The sequence below is a fragment of the Necator americanus genome, chromosome V, assembly GCF_031761385.1.
Source record: "Necator americanus strain Aroian chromosome V, whole genome shotgun sequence".
Taxonomy (NCBI): Eukaryota; Metazoa; Nematoda; class Chromadorea; order Rhabditida; family Ancylostomatidae; genus Necator; species Necator americanus.
In genome coordinates, this window is record NC_087375.1 from 37,733,261 (window position 1) to 37,751,386 (window position 18,126).

The following is an 18,126-nucleotide window of genomic DNA, read 5'->3' on the forward strand; positions in this document are numbered from 1 at the left end:
AATCTACAGCGGCCTAAAGCTATTTCTCGCACAACCGGCACCCTAAAGTTGGACACGTTGCTGTTAAAATGAGAGCAAGGCAAGTTTAATAGCAAGATATTCGACATGTGACGGTTTGAACTAATTTTCTGGAGTAATTTCGCTTCGAACCTTCCAAAGTTCTCATGTGTTGATGCGATGAATGATGGATGCGTACACAAATTCAAAAGTTAAAGGTAGTTATAGAATTACCTTACATCAAGAACAAATAAGGAGAGAGTACATAACAGTTTCAGCATTATTGTTTACAAAGTCGAATATATTTCAGAGTACACAGAAGAAAATGAAAAAAAAGCCTTAATAAAGAGTACTTAGAAGACACTGCTACTCACAAAGCTTCGGAATATATTAATTATTATCATATATTATTAATAATCCATAGAACTTTGTAATAAAAATATTGCGAAACTGATGTACGTCAGCGTAATCTTACGGCAAAAAGCTTGTGAGTTACGTTGATGTAGCTGGCAACAGCTGATGTCGCACTCAACCGTCATAACGAAAATGTACTAGTACACTGTTTCCAGAGGGAAATCATGAAAGAAGCAAGAAAAGACTTATCAAAGAAAGAAATACAGTGAACCCTCATCGGCTATGAAGAAGAACGCATTAAATATGCACAGTTGTGTTCCACACCAAGGAATTTGAAGAAATCACAGATAAACTCACCAACCATTAATCGGATGTTGGTAATTGACATCAACTAGGTGCGCATTAAGCATGTTTCTCACTTTCTGCTCATCTCCGATTGCACACTGTTCCAGAAAATCCAGTTGCAGATCGCCACGCGACTGCATAGACTCTGAAGCAAGAGCTTATGTGTCTTCAGAACAAAAGAAAAAGCTCTTCAAGACAGTAGACGTTATATTTGCGTAGTGTTGCTAATTATAGTGCGGTTTCTAACATGAAAAAGATTGAAAACGGACCTTTGACAAATAGAACGATTAAAAGAAACTGAACGAAAGAACGCACAACGAATTGCAAAGACCAACAATAGTGAAGAAATGAAGGGCGAATTCAAAAAGAAGAGAAAAACAGGTGACATCTTCTTCGAGAAGATAGAATTTAGAGGACCACTGACTTCCATCTTCCCCATAACAGGAAAACAAAGCTTAAAAAAGAAAAAAAAAGGCTTTTTTACCGCTTTTCGACTGGTTGTATTGCCTTTTTCTTCCACTTTCTGCCACCAAATGACTGCAACCCAAGTATTCTACGGGATGGTAGTTAGATTAGCTCGAACAACCCTAGTACCCATTCGACTGGAGCAGACCAAAGAATAGCGTGTTTTTGCGGCAGGCCGAAAAGTGCATGAACGGCAGAAGGCGTCGCGGGCGCAAACGTCTGCGACTATGTCTATACCTCTGACCTTCTGCAGGAACCTTTAAGGCATGATGAATGTTAAAATGTGGATAAGGTACCAAAAAAGGCAAGCGAGCGCCACTGAAAAATATACGGTTCACCAGGAAAATAGAATTAGAGGTACAATACAAAACAAAACAATTCAAAACGTGAAGGATTTCCTGGTCGTAAAGTTAACTCAAAAACTCCGGTGAATGCAAATAGTTATTGCGCTCAGATCACTCAGGTTCATAAAGCAATCATTTTAGCAGGTATCTAAGCGCGTCGTGAAGTAGGAAAAAAAGTACAGAGAGAAATGTCAACAACAAGAGATGGATCATTAAAAGAAATCCACCCAATGTGTCAACAATCAAGTGTACCAGAAGACAATTAGTGACACTTTTTTACTTGTGTATGGTTTGTAAGAAGAACAATAACACTCTATTTGACACTTGAATGAATGAAAACAATTGAAATAGTGAATAAATAATGATGAGGAACTGTCAACAAAAACTGTCCGACGAGGGAACAGGTTCTTCAAAGCTAAAAATCCATTTGATTTATGATTAGCCCAGGAGACCCCAAGCCCACATATTGTAAAAATTTATTGAATGGACATAAGAATTTTGAAGAACGAAGTCATTTTGGCAAACTGCAGAAGTTACACGAAACTTCACGTCTAATTCGGAGACTTCCACAGTCTCTGTTGCCCGTGGGCTGAGGAGAGACATTGAACGGTCAAGAAATAGTTTTTCCTTCAAATTATGATGGAATTGAATTACTTTCATGTGCAAGCTTCAAATTGATTTTTTTTCCTTGTTTGGTTATTTTCTGTTCATCTGATGGTACGTTTCTACTGTTACTTTCACTTAGTTGTACAATCTAGTTCTGTCATTGGTTCTCTTCTTTATTCTTAATTGACTTTGTTATTAATTGCCGTCGAAATTTCGATGATTCACTTTTCTGGTAATGAAATCTATTTCGAGTTCTTGTTTATAAATATACAAATGTCATAATCTAAGTGTCATATGTCCACTAAGTCTAAGTGTCTAAAGCGAACAATAGAAATTTCGAGAAATGAGAAGATGGTGACTGAGCAATACTCATCCAACTCTTTATCTACAAACGAGTGCCCGCAAAGTGTATGCAACTAAAGGACAGTTGGATCAAAGCGACATGAACCTCAGAGCCGCGCGGGGGCGCGGCTGTGAACTCTGAGGACAGCTTAAGGGAATTATAGAAATAGATAGCATTACTAGAAGTTAGACGACCGTTCCAAAGAAATTGGTATACTTTTCATGACTTTTCGTACCGCACGTAATGATTCTGATTTGATTTTGTATAGCTCATCACCGTTGCTGTTATTTAGTGCTATTCTATTATATAGTACAATTCTTTCATTGATAATATTTACATACTCGCCTTGCTATTGGACAGTTTCTTATATATGACGTAAATATGTAGGGTTATAGTGGTAACTAACTGCACTATTATGTTCTTCTTCTGAGATACCATGTCCTGGATCAGCTGTGGCAACCAGGTAATGAATGTTCTCTTTGTTCAAGGGGAACCAGTTCTGTTCATCTGGATTGTTTAAAGTTTTAATTACTTTCTAGATAAAAAGATACGTAAGTCTAGATGATGCCTGTTGATAGACCAAAAAGTTACACACACGATGACCTACTTGATGATATCTACAAAACATAACAAAATTCGAAACATAACAACATCAGAATTGTGGGTGTCAAAAAACTTCTCAAAATTCCTCAGGTAAACAACAAAACACTGCACCAACTCCAGATTTCAATTAAAGGCAGTATTCCGCGGACAGGAATTTACGATGCAGGAATCTATCTATCCGGGAAAATACTAGGTCAAGGTTGTAAACTACGAGTATAAGCTCTTCCTGAAAAACGGCTAGGAAACGGCTTCTTTTTGTACGTTCTTTTTTCCAGGATATGGCGACATCTTTGCATACGCGTCGCTTCCCTCACTAGCCTATCCACTGATTTTATTTGAATAGGCCGCTGGGGAAATCCCATTGGTTATCGTCCGCTGGTAACGCGGTGCGTGCATGAGACCGGCGCGTTCTAACGCGCCTCCTAGGAAAAATAACGTACAAAAAGCCGTTTCTCACGCTTTGTTTCAGGACGAGTAATGGGGAATTGAGTATTCTCAGACTCATACTCGTTATCTACACCTCTTACCCTACTTTTTCTCAGAGAGGTGGTATACTGCATTTAAGAAAGCAGCTAGGAACCAAGAACAACACAATTTCAAATTCATTGAACTGAAAAAAACAGATGTAAAAATACGAACGATTCAACAACAGTTGTCAAATAGGAACAGTATCGGTCGGTCCACTTTATTCTACCGTCCCATTACCGGCATCTACCATGTGAGAAAATGCATTTACTTAAACGACTCAGGGAAGTCTTCTGACGCCGCTTAGAGCGAACTAATGCTGAAGTTAAATGAATGCCCCAATGTTTGAAATTCTTGGAATTGTGGAAGATCTGCTCTTTTTCACCGTGGTAATTGTGAAATACGACCCACTTTTTACCCACTGGTACAGAGACCCCAACCTAGTAAATTTCCCGATCGCTACCTTTAGAGGCACCAAATGTATCACGAATATTCGAGATGTTTGGGTCTATCCGGTGGCAATCCGCAATGCAGTTCTGCTATGGTACGGATGGGGCAGCTTCCGCTGTTTATTAGATCTATATTAGTTGGACAACGACGGGGTTGCCCTCGTTTTATCGCGTAATAAGTCGCACCGTTGGGGAGACGAGATCACACGAGGCTGTTCTTGCACACGTGTTTTTTTTATCACGATTTTTTTGTAGATTATGAGTAACAGCAATCTACAACCCTATCTCTAGCTGTTTCCGCGGATTCCCTCACCAAGTCAGATTCGTGGTATGCTGCCCTTAAGGATGACCAAATCAGAAAGACTTCAGTAAAGCATAATAATGAAATCCAATGATCCATATAAAAAAAACTGCAGAGCACGAGATAAATATCTGAACTTCAAAGGAAGTAGTGAACGCGAAAGTGTCTTAAAGCTAGAACACTGACAAATCATTAGTGGGAATTGCACACAAATCATCGTCCAAGCTGGATGCGCCTAACAAAAGGAGCAGTGAGGCCAACGCGGACGTGATGTGCCAGAGATCGTGATAATCGAAGAAGGACAGGAGAACACATGGTCGGTTCAGCGCACGACTTTGAGCTGGCGTGAGCTAAACAACAGTGCTGTAGAAATACTGATTATCCGAAGATGCGACCAGTCTGCTTTATTTTGCTCTTTTGTTTATCACAAAAAAACGTTCCTCATGGAAAGGGGAATAACTAAATAACAGAGAAAGAGAAAAGTTGGAATAAGAGGGCATACCGCCCAGTTTGTCTCTTCTTTGAAAAAGAAGTACAACGCGATGATCCATAACACAGTCGCAACGTAAATACATCGGCTTGAGAATTTGCACCAGCATTCACCTGACGAACACTGAAAAAATAATGCTTCACATGTTGCGTTAGTTACATTACCAGATTCAACAAATGAGGTAAGCGCTAGCCGATGTGCTGTTCCTTGAGTTTGCCCATCATTTGAACGCTTTCTGTACGGTGATGAGGCGCTTGAGAGGATAAGTGGGTTTGATTTTTCCAGGTTCCGACGAAAATAAGCTTTGGTACAGCTAAAGGAAATCAATGTAAAAGCTACGAACAGTGCTTCAACTTGTTGAGGTCGCACACGTAACTCAAAAACAGTTCTCGCTGCTGGCTTAACGAAAAAGAGCATGATGGTTGCTATTACGACAAGAGGATTTTGACATCAACATCACACGGAAGCGTCCTGAACTGATTTTTCATTCTGTATGCAAAAATAGTTAAACATTCTCTCATAACCATGGGTAACCCATACATGTATTGGAGTTGAGAGAGGCTATGCAGAAGAATTCTAGATAGCCTCGAATAAAGTAATTGCGAGCATACTACTTGTATTCGCATTTTCTTACTGCGCAGTAAATGATTATTTCTACAAGTGGTTCAACATCATTCGAAACTTCGAACTTTGCAGCTGCAACTGACTTTGACTCAGCAACTTTTTTTTTAATTTGTAAAAACATCTCGTGCGTGTGTATTAGGTTGTGCAATTTAGGATGAACAAAAGTGATTTTCGAGCCATGTTCGTTTCAGAGTTAGAAGTGAGACACAAAGTAGTAACTGTACATATTGTCAGCGCCTTCTGGTACGGCACTTAAGAAGAGTGTACAGTGCAACAGATCTGATTAGTTCGAAATTGCAGAAACAATTCTCGACAAAGAAGAGCATGTAATAGTTGTAGTTGACGAAATAATTGAAACAGTAACAACTAGATGGACAATCGTTCATAAAACGTTCTAATGAACATCACTATGTAGCCGGGTCAAAACGACATGAAGCACAGACAGCTGCGTAGTCGGCTGCGCTAGAAACGGCGCGGTAGACCGTAGGAGTTGGGATCCTCGCTACCACCATCCATCTCTTCAGTTCGCCTTGGTCCCACCTCGTTTCCAACCGCTGTCTCCACCGTACCGCAGGCGCTTACGCAACCGTACGTGGTTTATGTCGTTCTGAGCCGACTACACGTGTCCACAATCATATGGATTGATGCGCACAAGCATGTGGTGTCAACTAGCTCACGACATCTTTCTTCGGTAGCCGGGTATGCAACTACCGTTATCCTCAAACTCAGTAAAGTACGACTTTTCCTTTTTTGTGTCCGATTAGTCAAGTCGAAGCACATAAATTCACTTGATACAGAAAAACTACTCATAACTTCGAAATCGGGGCTACAGCTCCCGCTGTATGTTTTTTTTTTTACTTCTAAAATCAAGCGACAATCGAAAAGCAATCGGCAAAACTCAGTTAGCTGGATTAATCTTCAACACAAAGATATAGGTCACTAGAATTTCCTCTAGTATATTATCTGCCATGAAAATAAGGTATAAATGCACACATCGACAGGATCTAGATAGAACGTAGAGTACTATAAACGTTTTGGAAATTTTTTTACCTTCATTGCAACGTAATATCCAAGATAGACGAATGCGTTTACGACACAAAGCAGTGTGACAATCTGAGTGGTCTCAATCCGACGCAAAGGCAGAATAAAAACCAATATCACGACTGCGTTCATTGAAACTGCTACAGCAGCAAAGGACACAGAAACATTCCGAATCATGCCAGATTTAATGCGATCTTAATTGCAAGAATATAAGATTTTATTTTTCACATTATATGGAATCGTAATTGAAATACAAGTTCAGCTTCCTAGAAATTCTATACCGCTCACCGAAGGATAATCGTGGACCCAAGAGCAATAAAAGTATTCCAGAAAGCACTGCTGTAATCACTGTGATTACTACAAGTCCTCGAAGAACAGATTTTTCGGCGAACATCTTAAAAAGACGATAGACACGCGTTCATTTGGGAAATAACGGAAAACACTTTTTTATGTAAGGAAATCATCACTATCACTTATCTTAGTTTTGATAGTAGTAATAAAAGACGATTTCTTTTATGGAGATTGGTGAATCAGATGCGAGCTAGTAGTACGTATGTAATTACTAAGTGTTGTGGATGCTTTTTCGAGAGAAAGAGAGAAAGAAAGAAAGAATGAAAGTGATAAAGAGAAAAAGAAAGGAAGAATTAATGAAGGAAAGAAAGAAGGCGAGGTTGTGGAAGTCTTTCTTAAAATATGAGATGAGCGTATTTTGAGAAGAATAAATTTGGAAAATATAAAAAATATAATCCTTCTACCTAGACACGTCTTATTTATTCTTCCATTCGATTCTTCCAAAGTGAATTCCAAATTAACATTTATTTTTGTTAGAAACAACATTCAGAACAGAAATATGTGATACTCAAAGGAATACTTATGTAACCTTTTACGCACTCGGAATCGTGAAACCGAGCATGTCGAAGAAATCATACTCTAGAAAGTCTTATGTACAAATTTCTCTTAAATGGTTGGCCGACATTTCTACTTTGAGTACACTACACATTTCAAAGTGTGAAAATTTTACCGTGATGATGCTGTCTAGAACGATAACTGAAGTAACAGCCGTATTTGCAAATTGTGGCATTATCGTCTTTCGACGATTTCCATACAGTTTAAGCATCAGAAGCACAGAAACAGCTTGCACGAAAGGAGTATCTGGAAACCCAGTTCGAAGCATATGAATTAATATGCTATTTCCACCTATCTTATCCTATCTTTTAGACATATCTTTTCAGTACTTGTATTTGTTTCTATCTTAATGTCCTGTCATGATTGTTAAGCAGAGGTGAAGAAGCAGCTTAATTTTCTTCTCTCGAAAATATGAAATGTAATCGCGTAAAATGATTTTTAGCAAATAGTTCGAGAAAAAAATTATGAAAAAAAAATTAAACAGGACAGTGGGAATAATACTGGGTTCAGGAACACGTGATGAGCTTTTTTCCCAAACTAAAAATGTAAAAACGTAAAATAACGCACGTAAAATAAAATGCATTGGCAAAATGTTATATGCCGGAACAGAGAATTTTTACCGTACATGAAATTGGGGCAATTGATTTTACAATTAATGTTATTTGTTTTCATTTTTCTTTATTCCTCAGATCATTAGAATGATTTGAAAGAAAAAAAAAACGTTGCGTTATTATTCAGCTTAATGACAGATAGCAATAATGTTGATAATAATAGGGTGAAGGAGCTAAAGGAACCGCAAATAACATATCAGTTGTTGGAAGTGATCAGGAAGCCGCTACCAACGGAGCGCGATCCCACAACACATACCATTTGTGTACTGTGGATTCAAAGTAAAATCGAGTCAGTGAATGGAAATTTCCAAAAAAAAAATGGATATCGTTGTAGTCACCACACAACTTTCTTCCAGAGCAAATCTAGTTATGGAAACTACAACAGCAAATCATAAGAGAAGCAAATTCCTCAAAGAAATGGATTGGATTAGAACACACCTAAATTATAAGTGGTCGCATTCGGGCAGATGTGGTAAATTGAACTGGCGAAAGCCTCACATAGTAGCGAAAGTCCCATAGAAATTTCAAGCCCATAGTTGACATAGACTCCACATCCAAACTAAAAAAACCGGGATGAGAGATGGTGAAGATTATCCTGGAGAAATTCATTACAACTCAACCCACAGTTGGCTTTTTCTTCCTTAATGTTGCAAAAATGAGGTAGAATATGCTACTGAGTACGTATCCTATATTGCTGAAAACATGATTGAACGAGGTGAAATTCCAAAGTGGTTGGGAGCACGCATAGTTATGGAAGCACTTATCTTCCTCCCATTTGAGACCGACTGTTGACTAGAATATGAAGTGTGCTTGTGGTGCACAACAACGGACAAACATGAACACTTACAGCAGAAATAAAAAGAGAAAGAATCGGCAGCAAAATTAGAGCAAACTGAGCGCTCGTCCATGACCAATCCTCATTTTCGAAGCTAGCGGAAACAGATCTTGATATTACTGTCTTCTCTTGTTGCTGGTCGTCCGGATTTGAAATAGAGGGACAATCTGAATCGTGCAAATCAAGAATATCAAGATCAAGAACTATTTGTGGTATATGTGAATCGAGCATTCGAAGGGATATTCGAAAAGAGTATACGTAGAAAACTCTAAATTCATCGTCCGGATTGTTCATTCTTCACACCTCTCAAGAGTTCAATACATGGAATCCACAAATATGCCATCGTTTAATATCTTCTCTCGTAGTAACCTTCTTAAAATACATTTTCTCTTTGTTAGGTCATTCCAACCCTTCCTTCTATAAATAGCTGGTGTATCTTTCGATAAAGGCGAAGCACTTGTTACCAAAGCATAGCATTTATTATCGTTTGTAATGCGAGTCCAACATAAGTTTAACACTGTTTCCCTGTTTCGTTTCAGAGATTGTAACATTATTCAATTAACTGGAATTAAACGCTGCTCGGGCAGATTTTTTGATCGTTCCTACTGCTTCAACGAGACATCGTAAATTGTCACCAATGGTGAGTTCCTGATGCAGGAATTTTCTTCAGGTGCTAGCTTCACAATGAGCAACACTAGTAACTTATTACAGAAGAAGGCAGAAACACCATACTCATTATTAAGAAGGGAACATCTACCCTGCACTAACTGTAGAGCTGCTGCAGAGGTTACGTCAGCCTAAGTATGAGTATATGCACAACGTCCGTTATACAGTTGCGCAAACGACTCTGCTTGAAGCGACAATTGAGCCAGTGTTACGGCGACTGTAAATAATTACTTCCAGCATGTTCATTGCAAGGTGATAACCTACTGACTATCGGAAATTGATGGTTCCCATCTAATGACTACCAGAGATAATGTTAGAGCTTCATCGACTACTAAATTTAGGCTTCACTTTCAATACTGAGTTCCAGCTATAAAAAGTTCGAAATAAAGCCGCGCAATCAAAATATTGGATTTTTTCTGTAAACTGAATGAAAAAATTCCTTGAAAACAGTAGAACTAGGTAAGATAGCTGAGAACGTACCTGGAGAGTGAAGAAGCTGCAACCGGTGACTTTCCGCGACAGTGATCTGAAGGTTTTGTGCAGAGGAGACCTCATCCATAGGTGAAACAATTGGTTCAAATGTACTAGCCAACACAGGATCGACCGCAACTTCTTCATCGAACTGACTGTAGTGGCGACTTCTGCAACGGAAAAAGTCCTTTTTTGTTTCGATAGCATACAACGAAAATGTTTCTTTTTTTTGCAACAGAAATCTTGTAAAGTCGCGTCAAAACGATCTCAGTACTGGCGTAATTGCGTAGGCGTCTGATTCCACTTGAATCGCAACTGGCGGTTGCAGTCCAGGTGGGGTCATCACTAGCTCTACAGTTTGAGTGGAGTTAGCGAAAGTTGGTAATCCCGCTTCGATCGCAACTGTTGTCTCCAACGCGCCGCTTTGAGCGCAGTTTCCTCCGCAACTGGATAATGCTGCGGGTCGCTTTTGCCTGACTATTACATGGAAAAAGTCAAAAATGTGCTGATGAATTGAAGGATGCAGTCGAAAGATATCTCTACGACTTACTTCATTGTTGCATATACCAGAGAACAAGTTATTGGTAAAAAGAAACACATGATTGGAATGGAAATCGGTGCCAGTAATCCCACTTCGTCATCGGCAGACCATGTGATATTGATCACCTTCACTTTATTAGGAGTTCCTCAAACACAAAAATAGATTGAATACTATATATCATATATTCAAGCAAATGGAACGAAATTCAAGGAAACTCTAGAGGAAAGGAACTTACGTCCGGTGGTGACGAGAGCACATTTGTAATCATCCGGGTAAACTTCTATGTGCATGAATATAATTTCTTTTAATTTCTCTCGGCACAGAACGAAATCAAAGCGCCGAGTGAATTCCATAGCAAGAGGAGGTTCTCCTGGGAACCATTTCCGACGCTGTTCATCCTAAAGTGCAAAAAAGTCACATTTTACAAAACTGCGAATTTTTTGAAGACAAAATCTACTTAATAATATATCTGGTAGTTGTTTTTAACATTTGCGAATAGTGAGAAAACACAATATTTCATCCGTTTCAACAATCTCAGTCAACTGAGCTGTGAAACTTCACTCAAGCAATCTGTGAACATTATGTTCAATAAACTCAGTATATGAATATGTTTCAACAGCTTGTCTGAGTGTAATTCAGCAACTTTTCCTCATCCTACCTGACTTTCTGAAAGGATGAGCCTAGCGCAGATGTCATCTCTACTTTCGATCAAAATTCGTACAACATCATGACCTAAGGAGAAAAATAGATGAGTTGGGTTGGTGGAATAGAACAAAAACAATAAATTTAGAAGAATTTAAACATCTAAAGTTTGAGGATCAAGATCTATTGATGATCATACAATAACAATTACCTTTTGTTGCAATCCGATATGAGATAGGGCGTACATAGCCTACATGTTGGTTGACGAGAGACTTTTCTTTTAGTGGGGAAGGTGGCAATCTAAAGTATATAAAAGAGATTCATGAATATCTAGGAAAAAAAAACTAGAAAGGAAAATAGAAAACTAAATAACGCGTTGGTAGATTTCCTTTTGTGCCTTCTTGAAGAAGGAAACAGCAATTCATATCGCACAAAGTATAATAGCACATGTATTCTGGGTGGAAATAGAAGAAAAGAAAGGAAAGCCACAAGAGGGCACAAAGTTGTATCTGAGAACTCTTCTGACAACCTGACGGTCACTGGCCAGAATAAGCGAAAAAAATATAGTTATACTATTGCCAGTTAGTAAATGGTCACATTTACCGCATTAACACATTTATCTGATCTATTTGGCCATCTTTTTAGAGGTTTATGCCCAGTATCTTCCGGGATTTATCACAAGAATCTAGTAATAAGAAAGCAGCTGTTTTGTACGATACCGAGAAAACGAGCTACGTTATAGGCTCAATTGACTGAACTGATTGTAATACATACCAAACCATAATCATACTACAGGATTAGGGACTTCGAGTGCATGTTTATTTCTGAACATGCAATGTGGAGAAATGAAAACAACTACAAACCGCGAGTCAAAAACGAGCCAAACTTGAATATTTGGCTATCTCAAAGAGAACTTGTGGGCTCAATGAGGGATGGAGGGAATGAGAATGGACAACAAATATTTTGGGAAATTGAAGCTCCCATAACATGTTCTTTTAAGGAAATCCCTTCATCATTTAAAGAAACCATTCCTTCTTTCCAAATCCAGTCAAAACACAAACATCAAGACAAAATTTATTGCATTCTGAACTCCTCGTTACCATTAGCAGATGTAAGAAACAGATGTGAACCATAATACATGGCAGCTAGAAATTAACGAAATAAGGAAGCAGTTAGAACTCACTCAACGTTGTACTGTGATCTACCGTAAACAGAGAATCGAATTTCTCCGGCTACATCGACAGAAGCTCGAGACGACACGACAGCCATGACAATTTGCTGACGTTCCTCTTCAAAGTCAACGACTTCCAACGGCTGGATAATGCGAGCACCCTCATAAAGGACCGAGTCATTGCTGAATGAAGTTCCCATAGTAGGTAATTCATTATTATTGCTAGCCTGAATACAACACTATGAACAAATAGTTGTTTCAGGCATAATCATACATTTCCCGTGCCTAAATCTTGAAGTACTCTCGAAGAAGGAAGCATGGAAGGCATCGCCCCACGAATCCGAGGTGGTACGGGTTTTCAGGATGAGTATTCGTATACGGGATCGTAGATTATGAAGAGGTGGGTGATTTCATCCATTCCTTGCTAACGGCCCGGAAGATGCGGCGTGTGCACACGGCTGGCGGGCTCCAATCGAACTCGATGTAGAAGATAGCGCGCTGTGACGCTCGAAGCCGTATCTTCTGAGCCATTTTTACGGCAGTTAGGAAGAAATGGATGGAATCAACCCTCTCTCCTTAATCTACGATCCCGTTTACGAATACTCCACCTGAAATCCGTACCACCTCAGATTCGTGGGGTGGTGCCTTTAATACATAGATTTTCCATAGAACTAAAGAAAGCGCAGAAGTACGCAACCTACCTCATCGACTCAGGAAGTGAAAAAGACGTAGCTGCTCTACCATTAGAAATAGTCACTTGTACAAAATTAAAATAATCATTTCGATTTTTCGACTTTCTGATGACGCAGTGGATACGTATAAGATCAAGCTAAATAAAAAATTTGTATTCAAAATGGTACTCAATAACAGTCTGGATAGAAAAATAACTTCTTTTTTTTAAAAAAAGCAGATCTCTTGTTATCGTTAACTTGTCAACAATCAAAATCACAATGAATTATGTCGTTCGAGGCTAGCACAACTAAGAAGTTCAGAAGGTAACCATCCCCGCTATATCACATTTCCCTCTATCCTCAAAGTAAGAGAGCAAAAGCACCGTAAAAGAAATAAGTGTTGTAGCCTACGAATGCTAAAAAGAAGTTAGACGTACTGCGTTCTGCTTGTCCAGAATAGCGTAGAACACTAAGAACTGGCCACTCGGAATTGTGAAGCTTGTGAACTTTCCAATTCTTAGTGGAATTCCGGGAAGAGACTGGTTTGTATGTTTGGTCGTCTCACTTTTGTTATTCGTGCCACCTTTTCCAGCAGTGATAGGAACGGAGAACCACACAACCAAGAGTGCAATCCTCATCAGCAGACACATGTACAACCTGAAAAATTTCCGTCACTGGCATCTACATGCTGATGCCATAATGTGTTTATCTCTGAATAAGTACAACAATATGCCACATTATTAGTCACGAGCAGGGTGTATTAGTGCTCCTTTTAGAGGACTACATGCTGTTTCCGTGGGTTGCTGCATGTGGTATTTGCGGTGGGCGTCCTGATTTCCCGACGCCCTAACTTACTTTTTTCCCTTAGTAACTTTAGTTTACATGCCATAGATCCTCTAAGACTAAAGCTTAGTTACTAGGACCCCGATTGATTTGATTATTTACTTCGAGAAATAAGGGCGCCACTGAGTGCCCCTTCTCCCCAACTACATTTTACCCAACATTTAATATGAATAGCATAACATGTAACTGAAGTTGTGATCTCTCATGAACAATATAGGGTTCGGGTTGTAAATTAGTACGCATACTATTATATTACACTACAAGAATGTTCACGCCCACTTTCCCCTCATGGTCCCGAAATACCGAGTGGAAAATGGCTCGCGGACACGGCGCGTGTACAAGAGTGGTTATAAGGTGTCGCAGAAATTTCCTACGCCTTTTTTCAAGACGATAGGAAGGTGTAGAGGATGGAAACACTCATACTCGCCTAATGTACGCTCCAACCCTATATTGTCTCTCAGAGATCCTAACATCGTCGATTTCGTGGTGTCTCTGCTGTTTTCTGCTGTCTTAGATCATTTTAAAGGCATCACTCCACGAATCCGAGGTGGTACTTCAGGTGGAGTATTCGTATACGGGATCGTAGATTATGGAGAGAAAGGTGATCTCGTCCATTTCTTCCTAATTGCCGTAAAAAACGGCCCAGAAGATACGGCTTCGGGCGTATTTTCTACAACGAGTTCGACTGGAGCGCGCCAACCTTGTGCACGTGCCGCACCTTCCGTTTTTTATTTACGACAATTAGGAAGAAATGAACGGAATCACACCTCTGTTCATAATCTACTAACCCGTATACGGATACTCCAACTGAAATCCGTACCACCTCAGATTCGTGGGGTGATGCCTTCAAGTACATAAATCTATCGGGATGCACCAACCAATTTTCATTGGTTTGCCTACAAACAATAGAATATGTATGTTTGCGTGCATATCTCCACCATCATTGCATTTTTGAAAGCAGCATATCACGAAATCATACCTATCAAAATGTCCTACAAAAGTACTAGGTACGCCTTACCTCGACAAAAAAAAAAACCAGAAAATTTGTTAGAGATGAAAAGTGCCGCGATTATCTCGCGACTCTTCGATGGGCTTTGAAACGATCAATTCACGTTCACTATTACGACTATACACAAGGGCGCACAAGACAATAAACACAAAGACACGATGGGGATGTTACTCACCTACGCAGTCCGATTGGAGGCAGTGAAGGTCTCACCTCGATCTGACCGCTTACGCAACTGCACCGGAGCTCAGGTAGTTCTGACCCAACTGTATGATTTTCTGAAGACTCCTCTATAGCTGTAATTAAAAACTGTTTCCACTAGTTTTGAGTGAGTAGTACTGTTCACAAGGTGGCGCAAACTGCTCCACTCATCCGGTACAATATTGTATATTATTAATATTGAGTAGTTATCAGTACCTAGGATTTGTTCCGAAAACTGTCGATCCATTGAAGCGCAGAACCTCCGTTCATGCTGTCTCCCTAAAATTTGGATGCTGAGGTATAGTAAGTTCAAAATGGTATGAAGCTCTGATGCGTATGCGATTACACTCGAAGCGGCGCTTGGAGATGGTGGTTGGATTTGGCGTGGGGCCTTCGTCAACAGCAGCCCAGAATGGTGCTAACGAGGGTCCTCCATCGATCCCAACCGCTACGCTCCACCGCGCCGCTTCCAGTGCAGCCGCTTGCGCAACTCTACCTAAGTGCTTCATGTCGTTTTGATCCGACTATGGTTCCAGCACTACCAGGCTGTACTCGCATATGTGTAGTATGTCTCAGGAAAAATTGTTAAATGGTCTCACGTAAAAAGTCAAATCCAACGTCCACAACTAAAAAAAAAGAATAGTTCTAGAAGGACGCACATCGTAACTCATAAGTGATAAAGTTTGTCTGGCGTTGATCAATCCGCTTGGGATGCGTTCCCACGTTCACTTCAATTCAGAATCGTTTGAGGTTTACGGACGTGTATCTGGCTTATACAACGACTTGCCGTTGGTAGCCGATGTGCCAAGTCAGTGTTTTTATCCCGCGCACCTATCGTAACTCATATGGTAATATTATCTTACTTCTGTTAGGCCGGTGAAGAAAGCGTAGTTGTAGGATAATATTACAAGATGAGCTTTCCTAGCTCGCAGTAGTAAGATGATATTCTCTACTTCATGATTATTTCCATTTCTACGTTGCGGTATACACAAGGTTAGTTATTTCTCCTTCCTTTTTCTGGTCCAGTGTTGTGTTTATTGGGTTTTCAACACACAAGGAGGTATGTACGTAAGCGTTCACACTTTTATTGTGTGCTTAAGTACAGGATGCGTCGTTAGAATCCTGACAAAAAACGTCTTATGGAAAAAGTTGTTTATTTAATTCAATACACCTAAAAGTGATGTCATATCTCATTGAAAGGAACCCGTTGAGAACTTCCAGTCCACGAAGCAGCTCTTCGCCTCTATCACATCCTAGATCTTTGTCCTAAAGGCACGCTGTCTTCAACTTGATCGCAGTTCATAGCCGTAAACTGCGTCGACGGCGCCATGACTCTTGATGTTAGGATACTTGAACCTGTTGGCTTGCCACACGTAGCAATCTCCAGAGTCCAGGCTGGGACCGCTAGGAAACAAAATATCAAATTGAGCGGCTAATTCTTTTGAGCTCTGAGACATCCGAGGCCATCTAGAGAACTTTGAGGACATAGTAGGTGTTCTAAGATCCTCCTTAACTATACGGCGAACGATCGTCAAGCTCACGCCTAATGGTCCTGAGGTCAATGCCCGAAGCGAGTTTACCAGACCTTGAAAAATCATATCTTCATCGCTCTTCACGCTCTTCTCTTCACGCTTCTCTGCGACTGTGTTTCTCTTCGCGTCGTTCTCCCGGAGCGAAAGGTTTTTATAATAGCCGCTTTTCTATTTTACTGCCATGCCTGGCCTGGCGGGCGGCGAACCATACTGAAGTTATGGAAGTCTTACTCTTATATTTAGGTAACATTAGCCCCATTTAGTGCCCATCCCATCAACTAAAATGAATCGCGAACTTCGAATACAATTTTGCTCGAATTCTAAGGGCGCACAATGTATTTTGTGGTGTTGTAGTGCTTGCGCTCCGCAAATGTGTATGATTGAATTTTGTTCGTTGCTGAAATAGTGGTGGTAAAATCCGAAAATCAGTGTTAGAAGAGAGTTATCTTTGCAAAATTATAGGAAAAGTGGGGCAGAAGTTCAACTCCAAAAAACTGAACCTCTTGAGGAGATGCCTTGGGATTAGCAAAAACTATTGGTGAATAAGGGTTTTTCCTTAGCATAACAAATAAGAAGGTAATCGTATCGTTCGCCATTTATCAAAAAAAAGACTGAAATTAAATACCTACGAACTGAGGTCTTAGAGGCACCTTGGAAGCAAAAAAAGAAAAAAAAAGGCAGAACTAATAGAAAAGAGAGTTTGCTAAGAGCTTGTCGCGTTCTGTGGAATGGGACTGTGGGTCTGTGGGTACCATTATGAGCGACGCAATGCGTCATACCCGGCATAGCTTGGGAGAGGTTGCTCATTCCTTGAGACAGATGGGTGTAAAAAACTGGGTAAAAAAATGAAACCAAATAAAATAAAAATGGCTCATTCTACTAGTTCTCTTCTCGCCGCGCAGGAAGTCACAAACAAGGCCCGACTTCACTCGTTTGACCCTCCGCTGTGCAAGAAATAGTGGTAACCATTCGATGCTGCGTGAATTCGCGAAATGCAGCGGAGAGCCAGTGCGCGGCAAAAAAAAGTGCAGGTGTTTCTTTCGTGCTCGTGCGCAACGCATCAAGATCGTGAAAATGGCTTTGCACACGCGAAAGGTAGGAGTATGTTTTTGTATGGGCTGGAGAGTGTTGTTTTATTGGTACGGGGGTCAAGTCTAGGTGCAGTTGTGTCCGGCTGGCCTTTAAAAATTTTCATAAAAAATTCTCAAAAAAGCCAGGCTGCGAAGGCCATATTTCCAACTATTAGAGGCATGAACTAAAAACCCTAAAATTTCTGGCGCATCTATCCACTGGAGAGCCCCAACGCATTCGACTACTATTCCGAACTCGTTGAGGTTCTTTTAACGCATCGTGGCATATACAAGACTTAAGACTATGTATCAAGTCGGTATTTTTATCCTAACAACTAACCAGGTACCGATTTATCGACTACTGAGGAATGAAAAGCTTGGTATGAAACGGAAAAAACTGGGGCTATTTCAAACCATCGATGCGGGATCGTGCAGTCCCAGCTGGACCTCTTATTGACTACACTACACCCGCCCCATGGGATGAATTTGCTTGAATCAAATACACAGTTGTGTTCCACAATTGTGGCAGATTC

General features: G+C 40.1%; 2 protein-coding genes across 5 annotated transcripts in view; both read right to left on the bottom strand.

Annotated features, from left to right (window-relative positions):
• RB195_016386 (uncharacterized protein) overlaps positions 1-2,892 on the bottom strand; it is a gene marked incomplete at both ends in the record, with an annotated part of 40,104 nt that extends 37,212 nt beyond the window's left edge. For 2 of the 3 annotated variants that reach the window (XM_064207527.1, XM_064207526.1), the window contains one exon: positions 709-836. In XM_064207527.1, coding sequence (XP_064063405.1) covers positions 709-836 — 128 coding nt within the window. Of the gene's footprint in view, positions 1-708; positions 842-2,795 lie in introns of those variants that run through there. The other variant, XM_064207524.1, reaches the window with a different exon arrangement.
• A 1,553-nt stretch (positions 2,893-4,445) lies between these two features.
• RB195_016387 (uncharacterized protein) lies at positions 4,446-15,500 on the bottom strand (the record flags this gene model as incomplete). 2 transcript variants are annotated; one of them, XM_064207529.1, is made up of 19 exons in its annotated part: positions 4,446-4,622; positions 4,775-4,885; positions 6,437-6,621; positions 6,716-6,821; positions 7,449-7,579; positions 8,383-8,503; positions 8,569-8,736; positions 8,792-8,946; positions 9,926-10,086; positions 10,467-10,602; positions 10,693-10,855; positions 11,116-11,189; positions 11,311-11,399; positions 12,283-12,453; positions 12,972-13,099; positions 13,379-13,598; positions 14,969-15,068; positions 15,208-15,270; positions 15,488-15,500. In XM_064207529.1, the coding sequence occupies 19 exons, from the start codon at positions 15,498-15,500 to the stop codon at positions 4,446-4,448; spliced, it is 2,472 nt and encodes an 823-aa protein (XP_064063409.1). The 2 variants fall into 2 exon arrangements, with proteins under 2 accessions (XP_064063409.1, XP_064063410.1); XM_064207528.1 differs by having other exon boundaries at positions 14,969-15,086.
• Positions 15,501-18,126: the final 2,626 nt, after the last annotated feature.